General features: G+C 37.5%; 1 protein-coding gene across 17 annotated transcripts in view; it reads right to left on the reverse strand.

The window, feature by feature from the left end:
• The window catches only part of PCDH15 (protocadherin related 15), an 853,216-nt gene that overhangs the window by 25,140 nt on the left and 807,559 nt on the right, over nt 1–20,517 (reverse strand). For all 17 annotated transcript variants that reach the window (XM_064269614.1, XM_023546967.2, XM_023546966.2 and 14 more), the window contains one exon: nt 3,689–3,865. In XM_064269614.1, coding sequence (XP_064125684.1) covers nt 3,689–3,865 — 177 coding nt within the window. The remainder of the gene's footprint in view (nt 1–3,688; nt 3,866–20,517) is intronic.

A 20,517-nucleotide genomic window follows, 5' to 3' on the forward strand; every position in this document is an offset into this window, starting at 1 on the left:
ATTTATATACTTACCACTGTGGTTATATAACATATGTAAAGTGAAGTGGATTATCTTAGAAATGTATTTCTTAATTCAAACAATAACATGCTTATGTTAAAAAATGTGGAAAACACAAGAAAATGTGAAAGAAAATTAAAGTAGCCTAAATTTCACCATTAAATAAATGAAAACCAAAGCTTCCATGCTTGTACATATTCTTGCAGTCTATTTTTATTACTTTTGACATAATTTATTATAATTTTGAGAGTGATCACGTTGATTTCAAATTGAGTTAACATAGTATTCATAGCTTCTACATGGAAAAATAAAAAGGTGACCAGTATCAAATATAAAGTCCACGGGATAGTTTATTAGTCTCCAATTTGAGAAACCCAGTAGCTCAGATAATTTTAGTTTTAATGATATACAGTTTTTTTACTCAAATTTCCATATTTCAAGAAAAGGCCATATGGATTTTTTTTTTTTTTTTTTTACAAATCTGCTTTTGTAGATGAAAAATATGCTTTTTAAAACAACTTTAAGGAACCCTGGTGGCACAGCCTGGAGCCCTGATGGCACAGTGTTTAAGAGCTACCGCTGCTAACCAAAAGGTTGGAAGTTTAAATCCACCAGATCAGAGCTTAGTTTTCATGCTCGCTTTTTTAAAGTTTAAGTGTGTTTTTAAACACTATTTGTGAAGTATACAGGCTTTCCTTATTTTCTTCCCCATCTCTCATCTTCTATCTGCATATATCAATATTAAGCTGGCTGGACATATGAAAAGAGGCACAAGTTAAAACTGTATTCACTTAATTGTTTAATTCATTTTGGTTTATTTCTGCTTTTTTTTTTCTTTGCAGAAAGCCATAAGAAAATGTAGCTCCCACTCTGATGAAAAAAGCCAGATAATAGTAACCACACAATTTCTTAAGCTGATGTTAGAGGGCAAGCAAAGAAACTAAATTTCAAAGAGTGACAATTCCTTGCCAAGTGAGATGAGACCACGCATTGTTTTACCTTTAGCAGAAAAAGATAAAGCAAAGAAAAAAAAAAAAAAGTTAAAATGTTAATAAAATTTAAAAACTAAGTGTGTGCTAACATATGAGGTTAGAATAACAGAAAACCCCAAACAAAATGGGAGTTTGCACTGGCTTGCAAACTTTTTCATGGATCTTCATAAAACAGATTAGGGACAAGACAGGAGACAAGAGAGAGCCTCTTCATAGTACAGGCGTGTAGGAAGTAATCAGCTAAGCCTGGGGCAGGGGTACAACCACTATGTAATTCCTCAGGTCTTTATCTCAAAAAAAGACAGAACCTTAAGCAATAGTGGAAAGGGCAGAGAATACTCTCATCCCCAGGGCTCAGACAAAGATCCACGGCTTCTGGGGGAGAGATATAAGCAAGATTCTACTACTGCTGGAAACAAGGCAGCAAACTGTCTTGGGCCTAAGATCCTGCACCAGTACACAGCACACATTTACTACTTCCTGTGGAGGGGCAGAAACTCTTTTGCACCCAAGACCTATCACAAATATAAAGGGAGCAGAGCTCGTCTGCCATGTAAAGGAGAGAAAGAAAAGCTGAGAAAGCTCCTCCTTAAGGCTCAGGTACACAGACTGGGCTAGGAGAACAGATGACAGCCACCCCACCCCTAACACATACACACACACACACACCCATGCCCACCACAAGCACAGAACTGAGAAACAAGCAAGAGCAGTCTACCACTTTGGGAGACATAAAAGCGTAAAGAGAAATCTTTTCTGTGATACAGGCATGAAGGTACCTACAGGGAGCCAAGGGCCGAGCAGGAATACTGAGAAAACCCTACAGCACTCCAGCCTTTATTCTAAGAATGAGGTAACAGCAGTCCAAACCAAAAAATTTTTGCTATTACATAGATTCTGACTCACAGTAGAACTGTACTCCATGAGATTTTCAATGGCAGATTTTTCAGAAGTAGATCGCCAGACCTTTTTTCTAAGGCATCTCTGGGTGAACTTAAACCTCCAGTCCTCCACTTAGAAGCAAGTGCGTTAGCCATTTGCGCCATCAAGTTTATTTGGATTTTTATTACAAAGCCTGAGAGGAAGCCTTAGCTCAGTTATCTGCATTTTTCCACATTATACTGTCTTGCATTTGTCTCAAATATCTGTTAAAAATGAAGTGATGAATAGCTTACATAATAACTCTGGCTCTTTAAAACAATTACGTTGACATTATGAATTATTATTTTATTGCTGCTAAAATAGAAACGGAAACCTGGTGGCATAGTGGTACAAGTTATGGTTGCTAACCAAAATGTCAGCAGTTCAAATCCACCATGGGGCACTCCTTGGAAACCCTATGGGACAGTTCTACTCTGTCCTATAGGGTTGCAATGAGTTGGAACTGACTTGACAGTATCGGGCTTGGTTTTTTTCTTTTTTTTCAATAGGAAGAATGAATTTGGTTAATGAACAGATTTAAAGTAAAATTAAATTAATAATTTATGGATTTTAATAAATAAATAAAGGAGCCCTGGTGACACAATGGTTAAGCTCTTAGTTGCTAACTGAAAGTTTGGTCGTTGGAACCCACCAGGGGCTTTGCAGGAGAAAAGACCTGGAGATCTGCTCCCCTAAAGATTACAGCCTTGAAAACCCCATGAGGCAGTTCTACTTTGTCACATGGGGTCACTATGAATAAGAACGTCCACTCAAGGTCACCTAACAATAATAACAACAACATGAGCTGGAATCACCTGACACCCCACAAAAAGAACAATAAATAAATAAGTAAATGAATAAATAAATATGTATCTATTTAATAAACACACATATAAATGTGTTTGTGTATACTGTGTGAGACAAAGAAACTAAATTAAAAAATTATAGGTTTTGAAATCACACACACAAACTGTTTTGTATATACATACATAATTATATTTTTTAATTTAAAAATTATGTTTCAATTTAGTTAATAATTACATCCCATGAATCCTTGCTGAACACTAGGGGTCACAAGAATAAAGGAGAAATGGCTAATGGAGTTTAAAAACAACAACAAAAAAAGATATTAAACTGTGCTAGAATAACATCCAAGGGAAAATACGAAGTACTGTTTTATTTAAGATTCTGTACTATTTTCTTTATAGATTCCCATTTGTAGGATTTAGAACTCAAAAACTCAAGTTCACACTGGGATAAAATATCACATAGATGCGAGCAATTATTTCCTTTACTCCTCACCCAAAAGCCCAGGGAAACATGTGATAGCGATGTTTGCCGGTTTAACAGATTTTCAGGAAAACTAGGTTTAGTCTTAAAATTAAAGCCTACTGGTTGCAGGCAAACTGGCACTTTAAGAAAGAATCTGAGCTCTGCTCTTAAATAGCCAGGGCCCTGGAGCAAGAGTAAGGCCCTGCTGTGATCTGTCTCAATGTTCCTTGCTCACAGGGTGAACAAACCCTCTGGAACTCATAAGGAGAGCAGGCCCCTTGAAACCAGTCCATCCAAGCTTGGACCTGAAAACTCCAAAGATGTGAGGATCCTAGGTATTGGCTCTTAGGCTTTTGCTTACAAGCCACTTTAAACAACAATCTGGTGTTTTTAATCTTTTAACTACTTACTGCCACAGCCTTAAATAGATAATGGGTGACATTGTAAATGTAGATGGCATAAAGGACCAGAGAGCTTTTACACACACAATAAGAAGTACTTACTTAAAAAGCTCATTTCTATCGATGGCTCTGTTAGTTTGGGGGTCGATGGCATAGACAGTCAAATCACATTTGGTGTAGTCTTCTAGAGAAAAGGCATCTCCATGCCGGCGAGCACCAATGGACTCCACCACAACCTTGGCACCAGGAATTTGCTCCTGAACGTAGTGATCCAAAATCCTATAAACCAAACCAAGTACAAATATGACATTCCGGCGGGATTGCTGGGGATGAAAATCACCCTCAACTTGAGATGACATTTAGTAAATGAAAAATGATGACAGCCTGATTTTTGCTAAATGTTTACTGAATGTGAACCCTTGAAAATAATTCTCCATATTTTCTCAGTATTAACTCCCAATGATGCTGGAAGTTGAATAAGGTAGAAAGAGGTCATTCACCATGTCCTATTTAAGTCTAGACTTTTTGAATTTATGATACTATTTGAGCTTTATGTGGCTCATGGGAAATGCCAAATATGTTGTACAAATAAAGCTGTCTATGCTTTATAGGAGTCATGGGGTCTGAAAACTCTTGAGTTCATGCGGTGGGTGTCATAAATTAGACTTCCTATCAGATTCTGTGATACGTGGCTATAGCTACATGCCAAGGTACAAGGCTGGGATACTTGTTTTCCTAAGGGTATAAAGATTCTTTTGGCATTATAACAATGGGAGAATGTAGAGGTATTTTGATATGACAGGTTTTCCAGGTTAAGATAAAAATCTCAGAAGCTATTTAGGTGAATACAAACAGCTAAAAGACATATCATCTCATACACCAAGAAAAAAAATAAAAACCAAACCCAGTGCCGTCGAGTCAATTCCGCCTCATAAAAAGCAACCCTATAAGACAGAGTAGAACTGCCCCATAGAGTTTCCAAGGAGTGCCTGGCGGATTTGAACTGCCGGCCCTTTGGTTAGCAGCCATAGCACTTAACCACTGCGCCACCAGGGTTTCCATCATCTCATATAGAATTAATAATATTAAAGAGAAAAAAAACAAAAATAATACTAATCAAAAGGTAATGTTTATAAAACGCAATGATTTTCTCCTAATTACATAACTTGATTTTAATTAAAAGTGGAAATTATTACCATATAAGTGATTATGTTTTCTATACTTCTACAAATTGCAATTCTTTAACATGTTTTTTCTTACCAAAACAAAACATATATTATTAACCCTTTATGTATGAAGATTCAGAATTCATAAAATATTATTTACTGATATTTAAAGGTAAATGCCATTAAATGTCAGTAAATACTTAAAGGTAAATGCCCCCTATGCATCTGTCAGTTTGTTGTACTTTGGGGGTTTGAGTGTTGCTGGGATGCTGGAAGCTACACCACCTGTATTCAAATACCAGCAGGGTCACCCATGGCGGACAGGTTTCAGCTGAGCTTCCAGACTAAGACAGAGTAGGTAGAAGGACCTGGCGGCCTACTTCTGAAAAGAATTAGCCAGTGAAAACTTTATGAAAAGCAGCAGAACATTGTCTGATATAGTGCCAGAAGATGAGTCCCTAAGGTTAGAAGCCACTCACAAGACAATGGGGGAGGAGCTACTTCCTCAAAGCAGAGTCGACCTTAATGATGTGCATGGAATCAAGCTTTTGGGACCTTCATTTGCTGATGTGGCACAACTCAAAATGAAAAGAAACAGCTGCAAACGTCCATTAATAATTGAAACATGGAATGTATGAAGGGTGAATTTAGGAAAATTGGAAATTGTCAAAAGTGAAATGGAACACATAAACGTTGATATCCGAGGCATTAATGAGCTAAAATGGACTGGTCTTGGCCATTTTGAATCAGACAATCATGTGGTCTACTATGCCGGGAGCGATAACTTGAAGAGGATCAGCGTTGTTGTCATCATCAAAGAGAACATTTCAAGATCCTGAAGTACAAGGCTGTCAGTGATAGCATAATACCCATCACCCTACAAGGAAGACCAGTTAATAAGACTATTATTCAAATTTATGCACCAACCATTAAGGCCAAAGATGAAGAAATTGAAGATTTTTACCAATTTCTGCAGTCTGAAATTGGTCGAACATGCAATCAGGGTGCAATTGATAATTCCTGGTGATTGGAATGCAAAATTGGTAACAAAGAAGAAGGATTGGTAGTTGGAATATAGCCTTGGTAATAGAAATGACCCCAGAGCTTGCATGATAGAATTTTGCAAGACCAATGACTTCTTTATTGCAAATACCTTTTTTTAACAACATAAACGGGGACTTTTTTTTTTATATACACCTGGAATCGCCAAATAGAATACACAAGAATCAAATCAACTACACCTGTGGGAAGAGATGATGGAAAAATTCAACATCATCAGTCAGAACGAGGCCAGGGGCAGAATGCGGAACAGACCGTCAATTGCTCATATGCAAGTACAAGTTGAAACTGAAGAAAATTACAACAAGTTGTCGAGAGCCAGAGTATGACCTTAAGTGCATTACGCCTGAATTTAGAGACCATCTCAGCAGTAGTTTTGAGGCATTGAACACTAATGACCGAAGACCAGATGAGTTGTAGAATGACATCAAAGACGTCATACATGAAAAAGGAAGAGGTTATTAAAAGACAAGAAAGAAAGAAAAGACCAAAATGGATGTCAGAAGAGAAACTGAAACTTGCTCTTGAACATCAAGTAGCTAAAGTGAAAGGAAGAAATGTTGAAGTAAAAGAGCTGAACAGAAGATTTCAAAAGGCAGTTCAAGAAAACAAAGTAAAGTATTATAATGACACATGCAAAGACTTGGAGATAGAAAACCAAAAGGGAGGGAACACATTTGGCATTTCTCAAGCTAAAAGAACTGAAGAAAAAATTCTATCTCGAGTTGCAACATTGAAGGACTCTATAAGGAAAATATTAAATGATGCCGGGAGCATCACAAGAAGATGGAAGGAATACACAGAATCAGTATATCAAAAAGAACTGGTTGACATATGATCAAGGTAGCACACGATCAGGAACTGATGGTACTGATGGAAGAAGTCCAAGCTGCACTGAAGGTGTTGTTGAAAAACAAAGTTCCAGGAATTGATGGAATATCGAGATGTTTCAACAAATGGATGCAGCACTGGAAGTGCTCACTCATCTATGTCAAGAAATTTGAAGGAGAGGTACCGGGCCAACCAACTAGAAGAGATCCGTATTCATGCCTATCCCCGAGAAAGGTGATCCAACTGAATGCAGAAATTATCAAACAATATCATTAATATGACACTCAAGTGAAATTTTGCTGAAGATTATTCAAAAGCCACTGCAGCAGTATATTGACAGGGAACTGTCAGAAATTCAACCTGTTAATATAGTGGTGAGTACCCCTGCCTACCATGTGGGAGACCGGGGTTCAATTCCCTGATGGGGAGGCAGACCCCTTTTTAGGAAACTCTGGTGGTATAGTGGTCAGGACAGCTGCTAACCAAAAGGTCGGCAGTTCAAACCCACCAGGCACTCTTTGGAACCTGTATGGGGAAGTTCTACTCTGTCTTATAGGGTCACTATGAGTCAGAATTAACTCAGTGGCAACAGTTTTTGTTTTTTCAGAAGAGGATGTGGAACCAGGGATATCATTGCTGATGTCAGATGGATGCTGGCTGAAAGGAGAGAATACCAGAAAGATGTTTACCTATGTTTTATTGACTATGCAAAGGCATTCGACTGTGTGGATCATAACAAATTAAGGATAACATTGAGAAGAATGGGAATTCCAGAACACTTAATTGTGCTCTTGAGGAACCTGTACATAGATCAAGAGGCAATTGTTTGACCAGAACAAGGGGATACTGCGTGGTTTAAATTCAGGAAAAGTGTATTAGAATTGTAACCTCTCACCGCCCTTATTCAATCTATATGCCAAACAAATAATCCAAGAAAGCTGGGCTATATGAAATAGAAAGGGGCATCAGGATTGGAGGAAGACTCATTAAACAAACAACCTGTGTTAAGCAGATGACACAACCTTGCTTGCTGAAAGTGAGGAGGACTTGAAGCACTTACTAATGAAGATCAAAGACCACAGCCTTCAGTATGGAATACAGCTCAAAGTAAGAAAAAAAAAATCCTCACAACTGAACCAAAAAGCAACATCATGATAAACGGAGAAAAGATTGAAGTTGTCAAGATTTCATTTTAGTTGGATCCACAATCAACAGCCATGGAAGCAGCAGTCAAGAAATCAAAAGACTCATTGCATTGGGCAAATCTGCTACAAAAGACCTCTTTAAAGTGTTGAAAAGCAAAGATGTCCCCTTGAAGATTAAGGTGAGCCTGATCCAAGCGATGGCGTTTTTCAATCACTTCATATGCATGAGAAAGCTGGATGATGAATAAGGAAAACCAAAGAAGACTTGATGCCTTCAAACTGTGGTGTTGGTGAAGAATACTGAATATACCATGGACTGCCAAAAGAACAAACAAATTTGTCTTAGAAGAAGTACAGCCAGAATGCTCCTTGGAATCAAGGATGGCAAGACTATGTCTCACATACATTTGATGTATTATCAGGAGAGATCTGTCCCTGGAGGAGGCTATCACGCTTGGTAAAATAGAGGGACAAGGAAAAAGAAGACCATCAACAAGATGGATTGACACAGTGGCTGCAACAATGGGCTCAAGCATAACAATGATTGTGAGGACGGCATAGGACCTGGAAGTGTTTTTTTCTGTTGTACTCAGGGTTGCTATGAATTGGAATCTGCTCGACGGCACCTAACAACAACAAAGGTAAATGCATTAATTAAAAAATGTATACAAGTGTTTTGGGGAAAGTATCTGTAGATGCAGTGTTCCTCTGGAGTTGATATTGCGTGTGGTTTTCTTTGGCAGGGAGGGGCAAAATATATTCTAAAGTCCTTTTGATACTTCAGAAAATAACTTTTGCTTCAGGTACCAAAACTGACCTGCTTTCTGCTTTGTTTTTAAAAATCTTGCTTTATGATTCTGGTATGTGCTTGGCTTGAGCTTGTGAAATTAACAAACAGTAGAAAGAAGACACTGGAGGCAATGTTTCTACCACTGAGCATGCACACCAGGGTTCTCTGTCAGTGATAGTGAATTGTTTTGTATGTCTCTTTTTAAATTTTTTTTTTTTTATAGACCAGCATAATTAAAGACTGTCTTATTGAAGTACTTTTCCTTTTCTTTCACTATTCCACACCAGCTAGTCTCTCGGCCTTACAGTATCTTTTCTGAAGAGACCCTTGCTAAAAAATAAAGGACAATCTGGAAAATAGAAGGAGAATGAATTCACTCTGTAACTATAATACTTGAACACAGCTTCCCCCAAACCTGAAGATAATTGTACTAGGAGTAGACTCAGAATTGACTTGAGGGCAAATAACAACAACAGAAGTAGACTAGTCTGACATCATTCAGTCAGCTTCCAAGCATTCATTTCCTGATAGACATGCCCACTTAAAAAAAAATAAAAGAGAGGCCTTGGAGTCAAATCACATTGTAATCTTGACTGCTTGTAGGAGGCACAAACAGTAATAACATTATGGTTAGGAGCACAGAGGTTTGGCTTCAATTTTTAATTCCTTTACTTACCAACTACATGGCTTCAACTAGTAATGTGAGGTTCTCAGTCTGTTTCCTTAACTGCACAATGAGGAAATCATCTACCAAAAGGGGTCAATATGAGCATAAAATAAACATGCTTTCACACAAATCTTTGCAGTTTTTAGCACATGCTAAGTGTCTTGGGTTGAATTGCGCCCCCCCAAAATATGTGTCAACTTGGTTAGGCTATGATTCCCAGTATTGTGTGGTTGTCCCCCATTTTGTGATTGTAATTTTATGTTAAAGAGGATTAGGGTGGGAGTGTAACACCACCCTTGCCCAGCTCACCTCCCTGATCCAATGTAAAGGGAGTTTCCCTGGGATGTGGTCCACCTTTTATCTCTCAAGAGATAAAAAGGAGGGGGAAGCAAGCAGAGAGGGGGACCTCATACCACCAAGAAAGCAGCGCTGGGAACAGAGTGCATCCTTTGGACCTGAGGTTCCTGAATTGACATGCCCCCAGACTAAGGGAAGGCTGATGACAAGGACCTACCTCCAGAGCCAACAGAGAGAGGCAGAGCTTTCCTCTTGAGATGACGCCCTGAATTTGGACGTCTAGCCTACTAGAGTGTGAGAAGATAAATTTCTCTTTGTTAAAGCCATCCACTTGTGGTATTTGTTACAGCAGCACTAGGTGACTAAGACAGTAAGTATTCTGTAAACATAATTGTTATTATTATTAATTTGGCCTAAACGTTTGTATTGATAAGCTTCTTCCTGCCTCTGCTTCACCAAGACACTAAATGAATTTGTGGAATTATTAAAAATGATGTGTGTTCAGGAAAGTTCTTATTGAGAAGTTAATATTTGAGCAAAGACTTTTAGGAAACAATAGATATGAATATCTCAGAGAATGTTCCAGGAAGAGGGAATTGCTAACTTCCGGTAGAAAAGCACTGATTCAGAACTGTGTGGCCAGAGCAAAAAGTAGTGGAGACGGGGAGGGGCAGATTACATAGGAACTTTTAGGCCATTGTAAGGACACTACATTTTGTTTTAAGTGAAATAAGGAGCCACTGGAAATTTTTAAAGATTGAAGTACTATGATCTGCCTTACATTTGAAAGAAACAAAATGACCATTCTCTTATGAATAGGCTGAGTGAGGGCTGAGAGTAAGAATCAGAGAAACTATTCAGTTTCTCTAAATGAGAGGAGGGATTTAGTAAATGTTCACTCTACTCAATAATACAGAGGAAGAGATGACACAACAAAATCCTTAACAATTTTTAACCTGACTATAATAGGTCCAAGATATAGTCACTTAAGCTAAGCCCCATGTCAAAAAACAAAAACCTAGTAAAGTTTCTACTTCCTGTGGTGCCTGACTTTTCCAGGAATTTAAAATCAGACAAAACAATTCACTATTCACTAAATCAACCAATCCAAGTTGCTGCCTCAGCTATGATACATGACCCTGGCTTGGCTATTAACCAAAAGGATGGCGGTTCAAATTTACCCAGTGACTCTGCTGGAGAATAGACCTAGCGATTTGCTTCCATAAAGATTACCTATTGTCATGAAGTCAATTTTGACTCATAGCGACCCTACAGGACAGAGTAGAACTGCCTTATAGGATTTCCAAAGCTATAATCTTAATGGGGGCAGACTGCCACATCTTTCTCATGCAAAGCAGATGGTGGGTTCAAACCACCAACCTTTCTATTAGTAGCCGAGTGCTTTAACCACTAAGCCACTAGGGCTCTTTACAGCGTAGCAAACACTATGGGGCAGTTCTACTCTGTCCCACTAAGTCACTATGGGTCGGAATTGACTTACAGCACGTAACAATGACATGGAAGTTCTAATATGCCATATAAGGAAAGTAACTAAGAACTAACCAGTCACTTTTGACCAGTGTTATTTCCTTGTTTCTTACACCACTTTGCCCATATAACTTTTGCCTCTTCTGCTTGTCCTTTGGAGCTCGTATCTGATTTCCAGGCCAGAAACACATTGCTGTCAAGTTGATTTTGACTCATAGTGATCCTATAGGAGACAGTAGAACTGTCCCATAGGGTTTCCTAGGCTGTAATGTTTTATGGGAGCAGATTGCCAGGTCTTTCTCCTGCAGAATGGCTCCTTTCGATTAGCAGTTGAGTGCTTAACCAATGCACTACTAGGCCTCCTGATTCATGATTGCAAATAAAGTTTATGGGTTGGTACACAAATTTAGTCTTCTCGAAATTTTATTTCTAACCTTATTAATCATCGAGTTCTATTATATGCATTATTATGATATCTGCTTAAACATGTATCCATTTGGAAGAGGTATACCCGTTGCCGTCAAGTCGATTCTGACTCATAGTGACCCTATAGCACAGAGTAGAACTGCCCCATAGAGCTTCCGAAGAGCACCTGTTGGATTTGAACTGCAGACCTTTTAGTTAGCAGCCGTAGCACTTAACCACTCTGCCACCAGGGTTTCCTGGAAGAGGTATAAGTTTTATAAAATAAGTCAAGAAATATCATGTCCCACTGGAAAAATAATTACATTAATTATAAGGTGACCTAGATAAATCCTGGCTTTTTGTGATTTTTCTTTTTAAAATAAGTCAATTTTTGTAAGTCATTCTTTGTTTAAGAGAAACAGAGAGGGAAGTCTAAAGCTTAGAAATCAATTTCAGATGCTTTATTGTCTTCCTTGAGTTCTAGACATGGTTTTTAAAAGGCGGTAACATCTTTTCAGAATTTAAGCTGCTTCTTTCTATCATTTTTTCTAGTGAATAGGAACACAGGTCCCTTCTCTGCAAGGTGCTCCTTCTGATACCTTGAACTATCAAACTTTTTTCCTTTACGAATCCTGGTATTTTGTATTTGAGGAACAGTTTTCATAGTGAAAGTGTTATAATGACAATATTATACAGCGTGCTATTAAAGCTGGCAAACATCTCAAAAAAAGTGGAGGCTGGTACAAACACTGAACCTGTTGCCATCGAATTGATTCCAACTTACAGTGACCCTATAGGACAAAGTAAAACTGTCCTATAGGATTTCCAAGGCTGTAAATCTTCAGGGAAGCAGACTGCCACATCTTTCTCCCACAGAGCCCCTGGTGGGTTCGAACCACTGACCTTTTGGTTAGCAGCCGAGGAAAGACCTATCACTAGAGAAATACATCATGCTTGGTAGAGATGCATTGACACGATAGCTCAACAATGGGCTCAAACATATCAAAGATCGTGGAAATGGCACAGGATCAGGCATCATTTTGTTCTGTTATACGTGAGGTTGCCATGACTGGGAGCCAACTCCACAGCAGCTGACAACAATGACATACGAGTGAAGCCCTTTTCTAGCTAACCTTTAAGAGGCTTGTATATCTCATGATCAGATGTTCCTCCTACTGTAATAATAAAAAAAACAACATTACCATCAAGTCAATTCCAACTCATAATGACCCTATAGGACAGAGAAGAACTGCCCCATACAATTTCCAAGGAGTTCCTGGTGGATTCGAACTGCCAGTCTTTTGGTTAGCAACTGTAGCTCTTAACCAGTACACTGCCATGGTTACCCCAACAAAACAAAACAATCCCATTGCCGGTGAGTCAATTCCAACTCATGGCGACCATGTGTTACAGAGTAGAACCGAGCTCCATAGGGCTTTCTTGGCTGTAACCTTTATGGAAGCGGATGGCCAGGCCTTTCTTCCACGACACTGCTGGGTTGGGTTTGAACTGTCAAATTTTCAGTTAGTAGTGTAGTTCAAAATGTGTGCCTCCCAGAGACCAAATTGAAATTAAGAGGTTTTAATTCTCTCTGTTGAAAAAAATGGAAAAGGCTCACCTCTTCCCCTTTTCTATCAGAATTCACTTTAGATAACTTATAATTGTAAATTTTTTTTCTGTTTCTTTGAAAGGTCTGCAAATCTAAGGTGTTAACTCAAGGACCTGGCAGCTATCTATTTAAATATAGCTTGAGGTAATCCTCCTACCTTCCAGCTTCCCAGACGGAGATTAGCATTACCTCAATTGGCCCAAACCCTAAACAACAAATCTACAACCTGGCCAAAAAGATACCAGAAAATTAGCAATTTATCTTGAAAACATGAATGTAATGGGTTGTAGCCACTCAGTTATATACAAGGGGAGATTTCTTTCTTTTTTGCAGTCTCTTTAGTGGGTTTAGTGGATTGCCTGTGATGCATCACATTCTGGTTTAATGCTTATTCAATAATAAAGCTTTTCTGGCCTGGGAGTAGATTTGTTTTTAATTATATTTCCCCCAAAATAGCCCCTCTCCCCCTAATACAATTGTGCCTTTCCTTCCCTTGCAATAATCCTTTTGAGTAAAGTATTTCCTTACCTAATCCAGATTTGTTTTTATTTGACACAAGGTAAAAGCAGACAGCTGAAATAAATAGTTTTCCATGCTTCTGTGTATTCCTCTTAATGAGTTGTGTATTACTAGCCAAAGCGGGTGATATACAAAGGATTTTTAGAAAACTGTACATAAAAAGGAGCCCTGGTGGCGTAATGGTTAAGAACTTGGCTGCTAACCAAAATGTCGGCAGTTGGAATCCACCAGCCATTCCTTGGAAATCCTATTGGGGCAGTTCTACTCTGTCCAATAGGGTGGATATGAGTCAGAACTGATTCGAGGGCATATAACAACAATAATGATACAGAAAACAAAAGACTATTCAGTGCTCTCTTTCTTGCTTTCCTATTCCCAGTGGAAAACAGCCAAAAGGAGTCAAAATCTCTGACTGCATTTGTCTTTTTTCTGTTGGTTAATGTGTGTGAATTCTGCTCAGCACTGCCTGATCGTAATTAAAAACTGTTCAAATAAACTAAACTAATAAGTAATCTCTAATTTTTTTGCTGTCACTAAAAATGATAAATAATAACAAGCCAAAATGAACTTACTCTCCCCCTTCCCTCCATTTTAGTAATGAAATTCCATCCTGAGTACTGCCTACTTATTTGCAAATATAAGCCACAGCGTCATTTTGATAAGCTGGTTACATCATGGATAAAGTTATGTGCTGAAGACTACTATTTATACCACAGGAATTGAATTTAATCCTCATAAAATACACAGGGTGGGGGGGAAGGAAACCCTTAACGAGATGGATTGACACAATATTCACAGAAATGGACTCAAGCATAACAAGGATCATAAAGATGGTGCAGGACTGCGTAACATTTTGTTCTGTTAATATAATAAGGTTGCCATGAGTCGGAGCCAACTTGACGGGAACTAACAGCAGCGACAGCAAGATACACACAAAAAAAGCATTCATAAAGTCATTAATACCCGTAGTTTACAAGTGGAATTTGTTGTTTTTAGCTGTCCGAGTTTTTTTGTTCTCTCCCTAAGAACATAGTGATTTTGATTTGAAAACCGCATCTGGTAAGACTTTAATCAGGGGTCCTGCCTTGCCCTACCCACATGTCGAAAAAGATTGCTTGTGACCCAAACCAGGTCATTCTCTCTTTGGAATTTGGTTAAGACACAAAAGGGTTAAAATAGTTGGAATTCATCCACTCCAGATGTAACATGCTTATCAGGCTGAAATTATATATAAACCCATTTCTGCACTTTCTGCCTCTCAGGCCTCTGCAGCTGTCCTTGTTCTCGACAATTTCCCAGTTTGTTTTTTTTCATCCTCTTGTTTGTATTGTCAGCTCCCAATAGTGTTCCAGAAAATTTCTTTTTGCTGAGGTTAGGCTTAGTCAATGTCTAGCATACCGAAATTATACTTTTAGAATTAGTATTATGCATAACACTAGTTCTAATAGTATAACATTGGTATTATACTAATATAATTAATAACTAATAATTAGTATAATAATTAATAACTAGTATAATAATTAGTATAACTAGTAGTTAGTGTATTTGCTAGTATATTAATTAGTATTGCACTAGTATTAGCATAATTTTAATAATATCATTTCACCTTAAAATGAAATATTCTGTATTATGCATATTATTACGTGTATTATTTAAAAAACTAGTAATTTCTAATTCTTTGATGTAACAACATTTGTCTGGTTCCCTAATCTCTAGTAAAACAAGTCTTATTAGACTATATTCCTATTGATCACATATTTTCCATTTGGCTTAAAGTTCCACTGATTACTAGTAATAAACTTTGATGGAAATTTGTATTGTGGAAAATTCATAGTAGAAGTTACATTTTCCCGGAATCGAATGTCTTGGGGACAATATATTTGTTTAAAATATAATATAAATATAATATAATTCTCAAAGGGAATAAAGAGCAAATAAATTATGATAAAAGTTGTTATCATTGAACAAAAATTAAGTTTTAATTCAGGCTGTATTGTTCTAATTTAGTTTAAAAGCTGTATAACATGCTCATATTTACGTAACTATACCATCTTTAGAAAAAGTTTTAAAACATGAAAAGCTCTCAGAAAATACGCTGAATATAATTTACACGTATATTTTATGGGAACAGGTTTTAGTGTGCTACCATAGGTAAACATCTTTCTGGTGTTCTTTGCTTTCCAGCCAGGATCCATCTGACATCAGCAATGATATCCCTGGTTCCATATCCTCTTCTGAATCCAGTTTGAATTTCTCGCAACTCCCTGTGGATATACTGGAGCAGCCGCTTTTGAGTGATCTTTAGCAAAACTTTGCTTGCATATGATATTAATGATACTGTTTGAACATTTCCACATTCGGTTGGATCACCTTTCTTGGGAAAAGGCACAAATATGGATCTCTTCCAGTCGTTGGCCTGGTAGCTATCTTCCAAATTTCTTGACATAGAAGAGTGAGCAATTCCAGCGCTGCGTACATTTGCTGAAACGTCTCACTTGGTATTCTGTCAATTCCTGGAGCCTCGTTTTTCACTAATGCCTTCAGTGCAGCTCGGATTTCTTCCTTCAGTACCATCGGTTCTTGATCATATGCTACCTCCTGAAACAGCTAAACATCACCCAATCTTTTTTGTACAGTGACTCCATGTATTCCTTCCATCTTCTTTGATGCTTCCTGCGTCATTCAGTATTTTGCCCATAGAACCCTTCACCAATGCAACTTGAGGCTTGAATTTTTTTTTCAATTTTTTCAGCTTGAAGAAATGCAGAGCATGTTCTTTCTTTTTGTTGCAAAAATAGTTTATATAAATAACTTTCTTAGAGTAAATGTTGAAAGGCATATATAGCTGACTCATTTTTTCCTATGAAGAAAGCATTTTTTGTTAAATCACAAACTAGGATATCTTTAATAAACAACAGGCTAAGTTCTCAAATTTATTCTCAAACCAAATTATTTTTGGTAGTTGTACCTAAATTTGAATTTACAGCATCACCTAATTCAGTTATTTATATGTACATCTTCAATTAGTTTCAAGCAGAAAATTACATTAAAAAAAAAAAGTAAGTGTGGGGGCTTTACTGAAATAGTTTTATAGCCAAGATGGGTATTTACTTACGGTTGATTTAACTTTCATTTTTTTATGCTAAAATTATTACAGCAGTCATCTTTTCAATTACCTATTTGTCTGTGTGAATGAGCCAAGCTAAAATTACCATTTCGACGTGATTTTCTAGCCTTGCCAGCTCAGCTCACTCCCAAGAAAACATGAGCTGGATTTTTAAATAGTATTGCCTCCTGAGAAGCAACGTACCAGAGGGAGTGGTTAGGAACGCAGTCTGCTGTTGGCTGACAGATGTAGATTCAAATCAAACTGCTACCATTTTATGTGTATTTCTGAATATTACTCAACCTCTCAAAGTTTCAGAGCCTTCTTCTGTACAATGGGGGAAAATAATCATATCTGCCTATAAGGGTCTCGGTTGTTGCTGTTAGGCACCACCGAGTCTGCCCCAACTCAAAGTGATCCTATGCTCAACAGAACCAAACATTGCCAAGTCTTGAGCCATTCTCATAATCGTTGTTATGTTTGAGCCCATTGTTCCAGCCACTGTGTCAATCCATCTCGTTGAGGGTCTTTCACTTTTTCGATGACGCTCTACTTTACCAAGCATTATATCCTTCTCCAGGGACTGGTCCCTCTGATAACATGTCCAAAGTATGTGAGATGAAGTCTAAACATCCTTGCTTCTAAGGAACATTCTGGCTGTATTTTTTCCAAGACAGATTTGTTCATTCTTCTGGTAGTCCATGGTATATTCAATATTCTCCACAAACACCTTGATACAAACGCGTCAATTCTACTTCAGTCTTCATTACTTATTGTCCGGCTTTCACATGCATACGAGGCAATTGAAAACCCTGTGGCTTGGGTTAAGTGCACCTTAATCCTTAAGATGACATCTTTGCCTTTTAACACTTTAAAGAGGTCTTTTGCGGTAGATTTGCTCAGTGCAATACATCTTTTGATTTCTTGACTGCTGCTTCCATTGGCATTGATTGTGGATCCAAATAAAATGAAATCCTTGACAACTTAAGTATTTTCTGTTTATCATGATGTTGCTTATTGGTCCAATTGTAAGGATTTTTGTTTTCTTTATGTTGATGTGTAATCCAAATCAAAGGCTATAGTCTTTGATCTTCATCAGTAAATGCTTCAAGTCGTCTTTGCTTTCAGCAAGCAAAGACTGTCATCTGCATATCTCAGATTGTGAATGAGTCTTCCTCTATCTTGATGCCACTTTCTTCTTCATAGAGTCTAGCTTCTCAGATTATTTGCTCAGCATACAGATTGAATACGTTTGGTGGAAAGATACAACCCTGAACCATATATTTTATGATTTTATACCATGCAGTATCCTCTTGTTCTATTAGAACGATTGCCTCTTGGTCTATGCACAGGTTCTGCATGATCATAATTAAATGTTCTGGAATTCTCATTCTTCCAAACGTTACCCATAATTTGCTACAATCCACACAGTTGAATGTCTTTGTGTAGTCAATAAAACACAGGTAAATATTTTTCTGGTACTCTGTGCTTTCACCCATGATCCATCTGTCATCAGGAATGATATCCTTCCTTCCATGTCCCTTTCTGAATCTGACTTGAATTTCTTGAAGTTCTCTGTTGATGTACTGCTGCAACCATTTTTGAATTATTTTCAGCAAAATATTACTTGCATATGACATTAATACTATTGTTTGATAACTTCCAAATTCTGTTGGATCATCTTTCTTTGGAATTGGCACAGCTATGGATCTCTTCCAATTGGTTGGCCAGGTAGCTGTCTTGTTGGCCAGGTAAGGTCCTCTGTGAGGAGTTAATCCCATGGCACTCATTAAGTACACAAAGTCCAATAAATGCAGGAGTTGCATAAATGTTAGCTCTTTTATGTTGTGGATATAGAAACTTCTCATCTTTTATGACTGTAAACCCTAATTACCCTTTGGTTGAAGTAAATGGTTTATATTTAACTGGCCATGTAGCGATTTCAACACCAGGAAATTGGCAATATTTTTTCAAAATCTGAACTAAAAGAATCAATAGCCATTGCAGAGGTCAGAGAGGGACGTGCTATCCAGGCATTCTTGACATTATGAACTTCCTTCTTCCATTAATACAGATCCCAAAAGTTCCTACATCGTAAGTAATCTCCCACATGCAGTGGAGCATTTTGTTCATTACCTTATAAGGTAACCTCTGTATATGTTCCACAGGATAAAAATCTTTTCCCCCATCCTGGTATTAGAGTTAGAAATAACTCTGTTTTTTCCACAAGAAATGGTTTGATTTTGTGAATTTTGTAACCGATTGCTCTTTTCTGTTTTATTTGTTATTGTTGTTATTGATTTCTTTCCCCTTGCCCCTCATAAGGTGAAAGCAAACTTTGTGACTATTCTCTAGCAATTCTACAGGGATTCATAGCATCTCTTTTATTACTATTACTTTCACTGTGACCTTTCTTTAATCTTTTTGCCTTATTTTTATGACTTGTTTTTAAATGTATTTTACCTTGACTTATAGTATGAACTCTTGTAAATTTCCTTAAATTTTATTTGGAATAAGGTGGAACATAAAAAAAAGAGAATTAAATTTAGCCCGTAATACACCCTAGATCTAAATAAAAGCATCTAAAATACCATTGTAACTTTGCTGATACAAATTTAATTTTCTTACATAGACATGAGCTTGAATTTATTTCTCATGTTACTGAACAGCAGCAAAGACTGAGGCAAATTGTGGATAAACTGGAGAAAGTTAAGAGAAGAACCACAATTATGATAAAGAGAATAGAGGAATTGGCTCTTTCTGATTAGGTATCTAATTTAGTGGCTGCCTGAGGGGTAAAAAAAAAAAAATATTTACCTTGTACCATGGATTGGGATGGAATTATGAAAATTACATGCCAGTCTATTTGGCAAAACTTCTGAATCAGAAAACATCAAATAATATGCTACTGTATGACTCAGTCCATATAAATATTTAAAGTATCTCACAAGAAGGTAGGGATGGGCGGGAGAAGACAATTTTGAAAGGAACGAATGTCTACTAGGTATTGTGGAGATCTCTGTAATGCGGCTGTGAGTCAAATATTTTAATGGAATAATAGATCATGATGTCCTTATTTTTGCACCGTAACTCCTTCCTAGTTATTTTCTATTTGGTGCAAGCAAAGGCTCTGAACAGAATGATGTGACTTACGGGGGAATTTGTGACATATGCTTGAATTTCTGGCAGTTCCCTGTGGATGTACTGCTGCAACCACTTTTGAATGATCTGCAGGAAAATTTTACTTGAGTGTGATGTTAATGATATTGTTTGATAATTTCCACATTCTGTTGGATCACCTTTCTTTGGAGTGAATATAAATACAGATCTCTTTCAGTTTGTTGGTCAGGTACAGCTGCCTTCCAAATTCCTTGGTACAGGCAAATGGGCACTTTAAGCACTGTATCTGTTTGTTGAAACATCTCAGTTGGTATTCCGTAAATTCCAGGAGCCTTGATTTCAGCCAGTGCCTTCAGTGCAGCTTGTACCTCTTCCTTCAGTAACATTGGTCCTTGCAATAGTTGAACATTGACCAATTCCAACAGAATGTGGAAATTATCAAACAATATCATTAATATCACACTCAAGTAAAATTTTGCTGAAGGTCATTCAAAAGACTTTGCAGCAGAACATCCACAGGGAACTGCGAGAAATTCAAGCCAGTTTCAGTAGAGGACGTGAAAGGAGGGATGTATCATTGCTCATGTCAGATGGATCATGGCTGAGAGCAGAGAATACCAGAAAGATGTTTACCTGTGTTTCATTGACTATGCAAAGGTATTTGACTTTGTGGATCATAACAAATTATGGATAACATCGCAAAGAATGGGAATTCCAGAATACTCAATT

This window comes from Loxodonta africana, chromosome 16 (genome assembly GCF_030014295.1).
Source record: "Loxodonta africana isolate mLoxAfr1 chromosome 16, mLoxAfr1.hap2, whole genome shotgun sequence".
Taxonomy (NCBI): domain Eukaryota; kingdom Metazoa; phylum Chordata; class Mammalia; order Proboscidea; family Elephantidae; genus Loxodonta; species Loxodonta africana.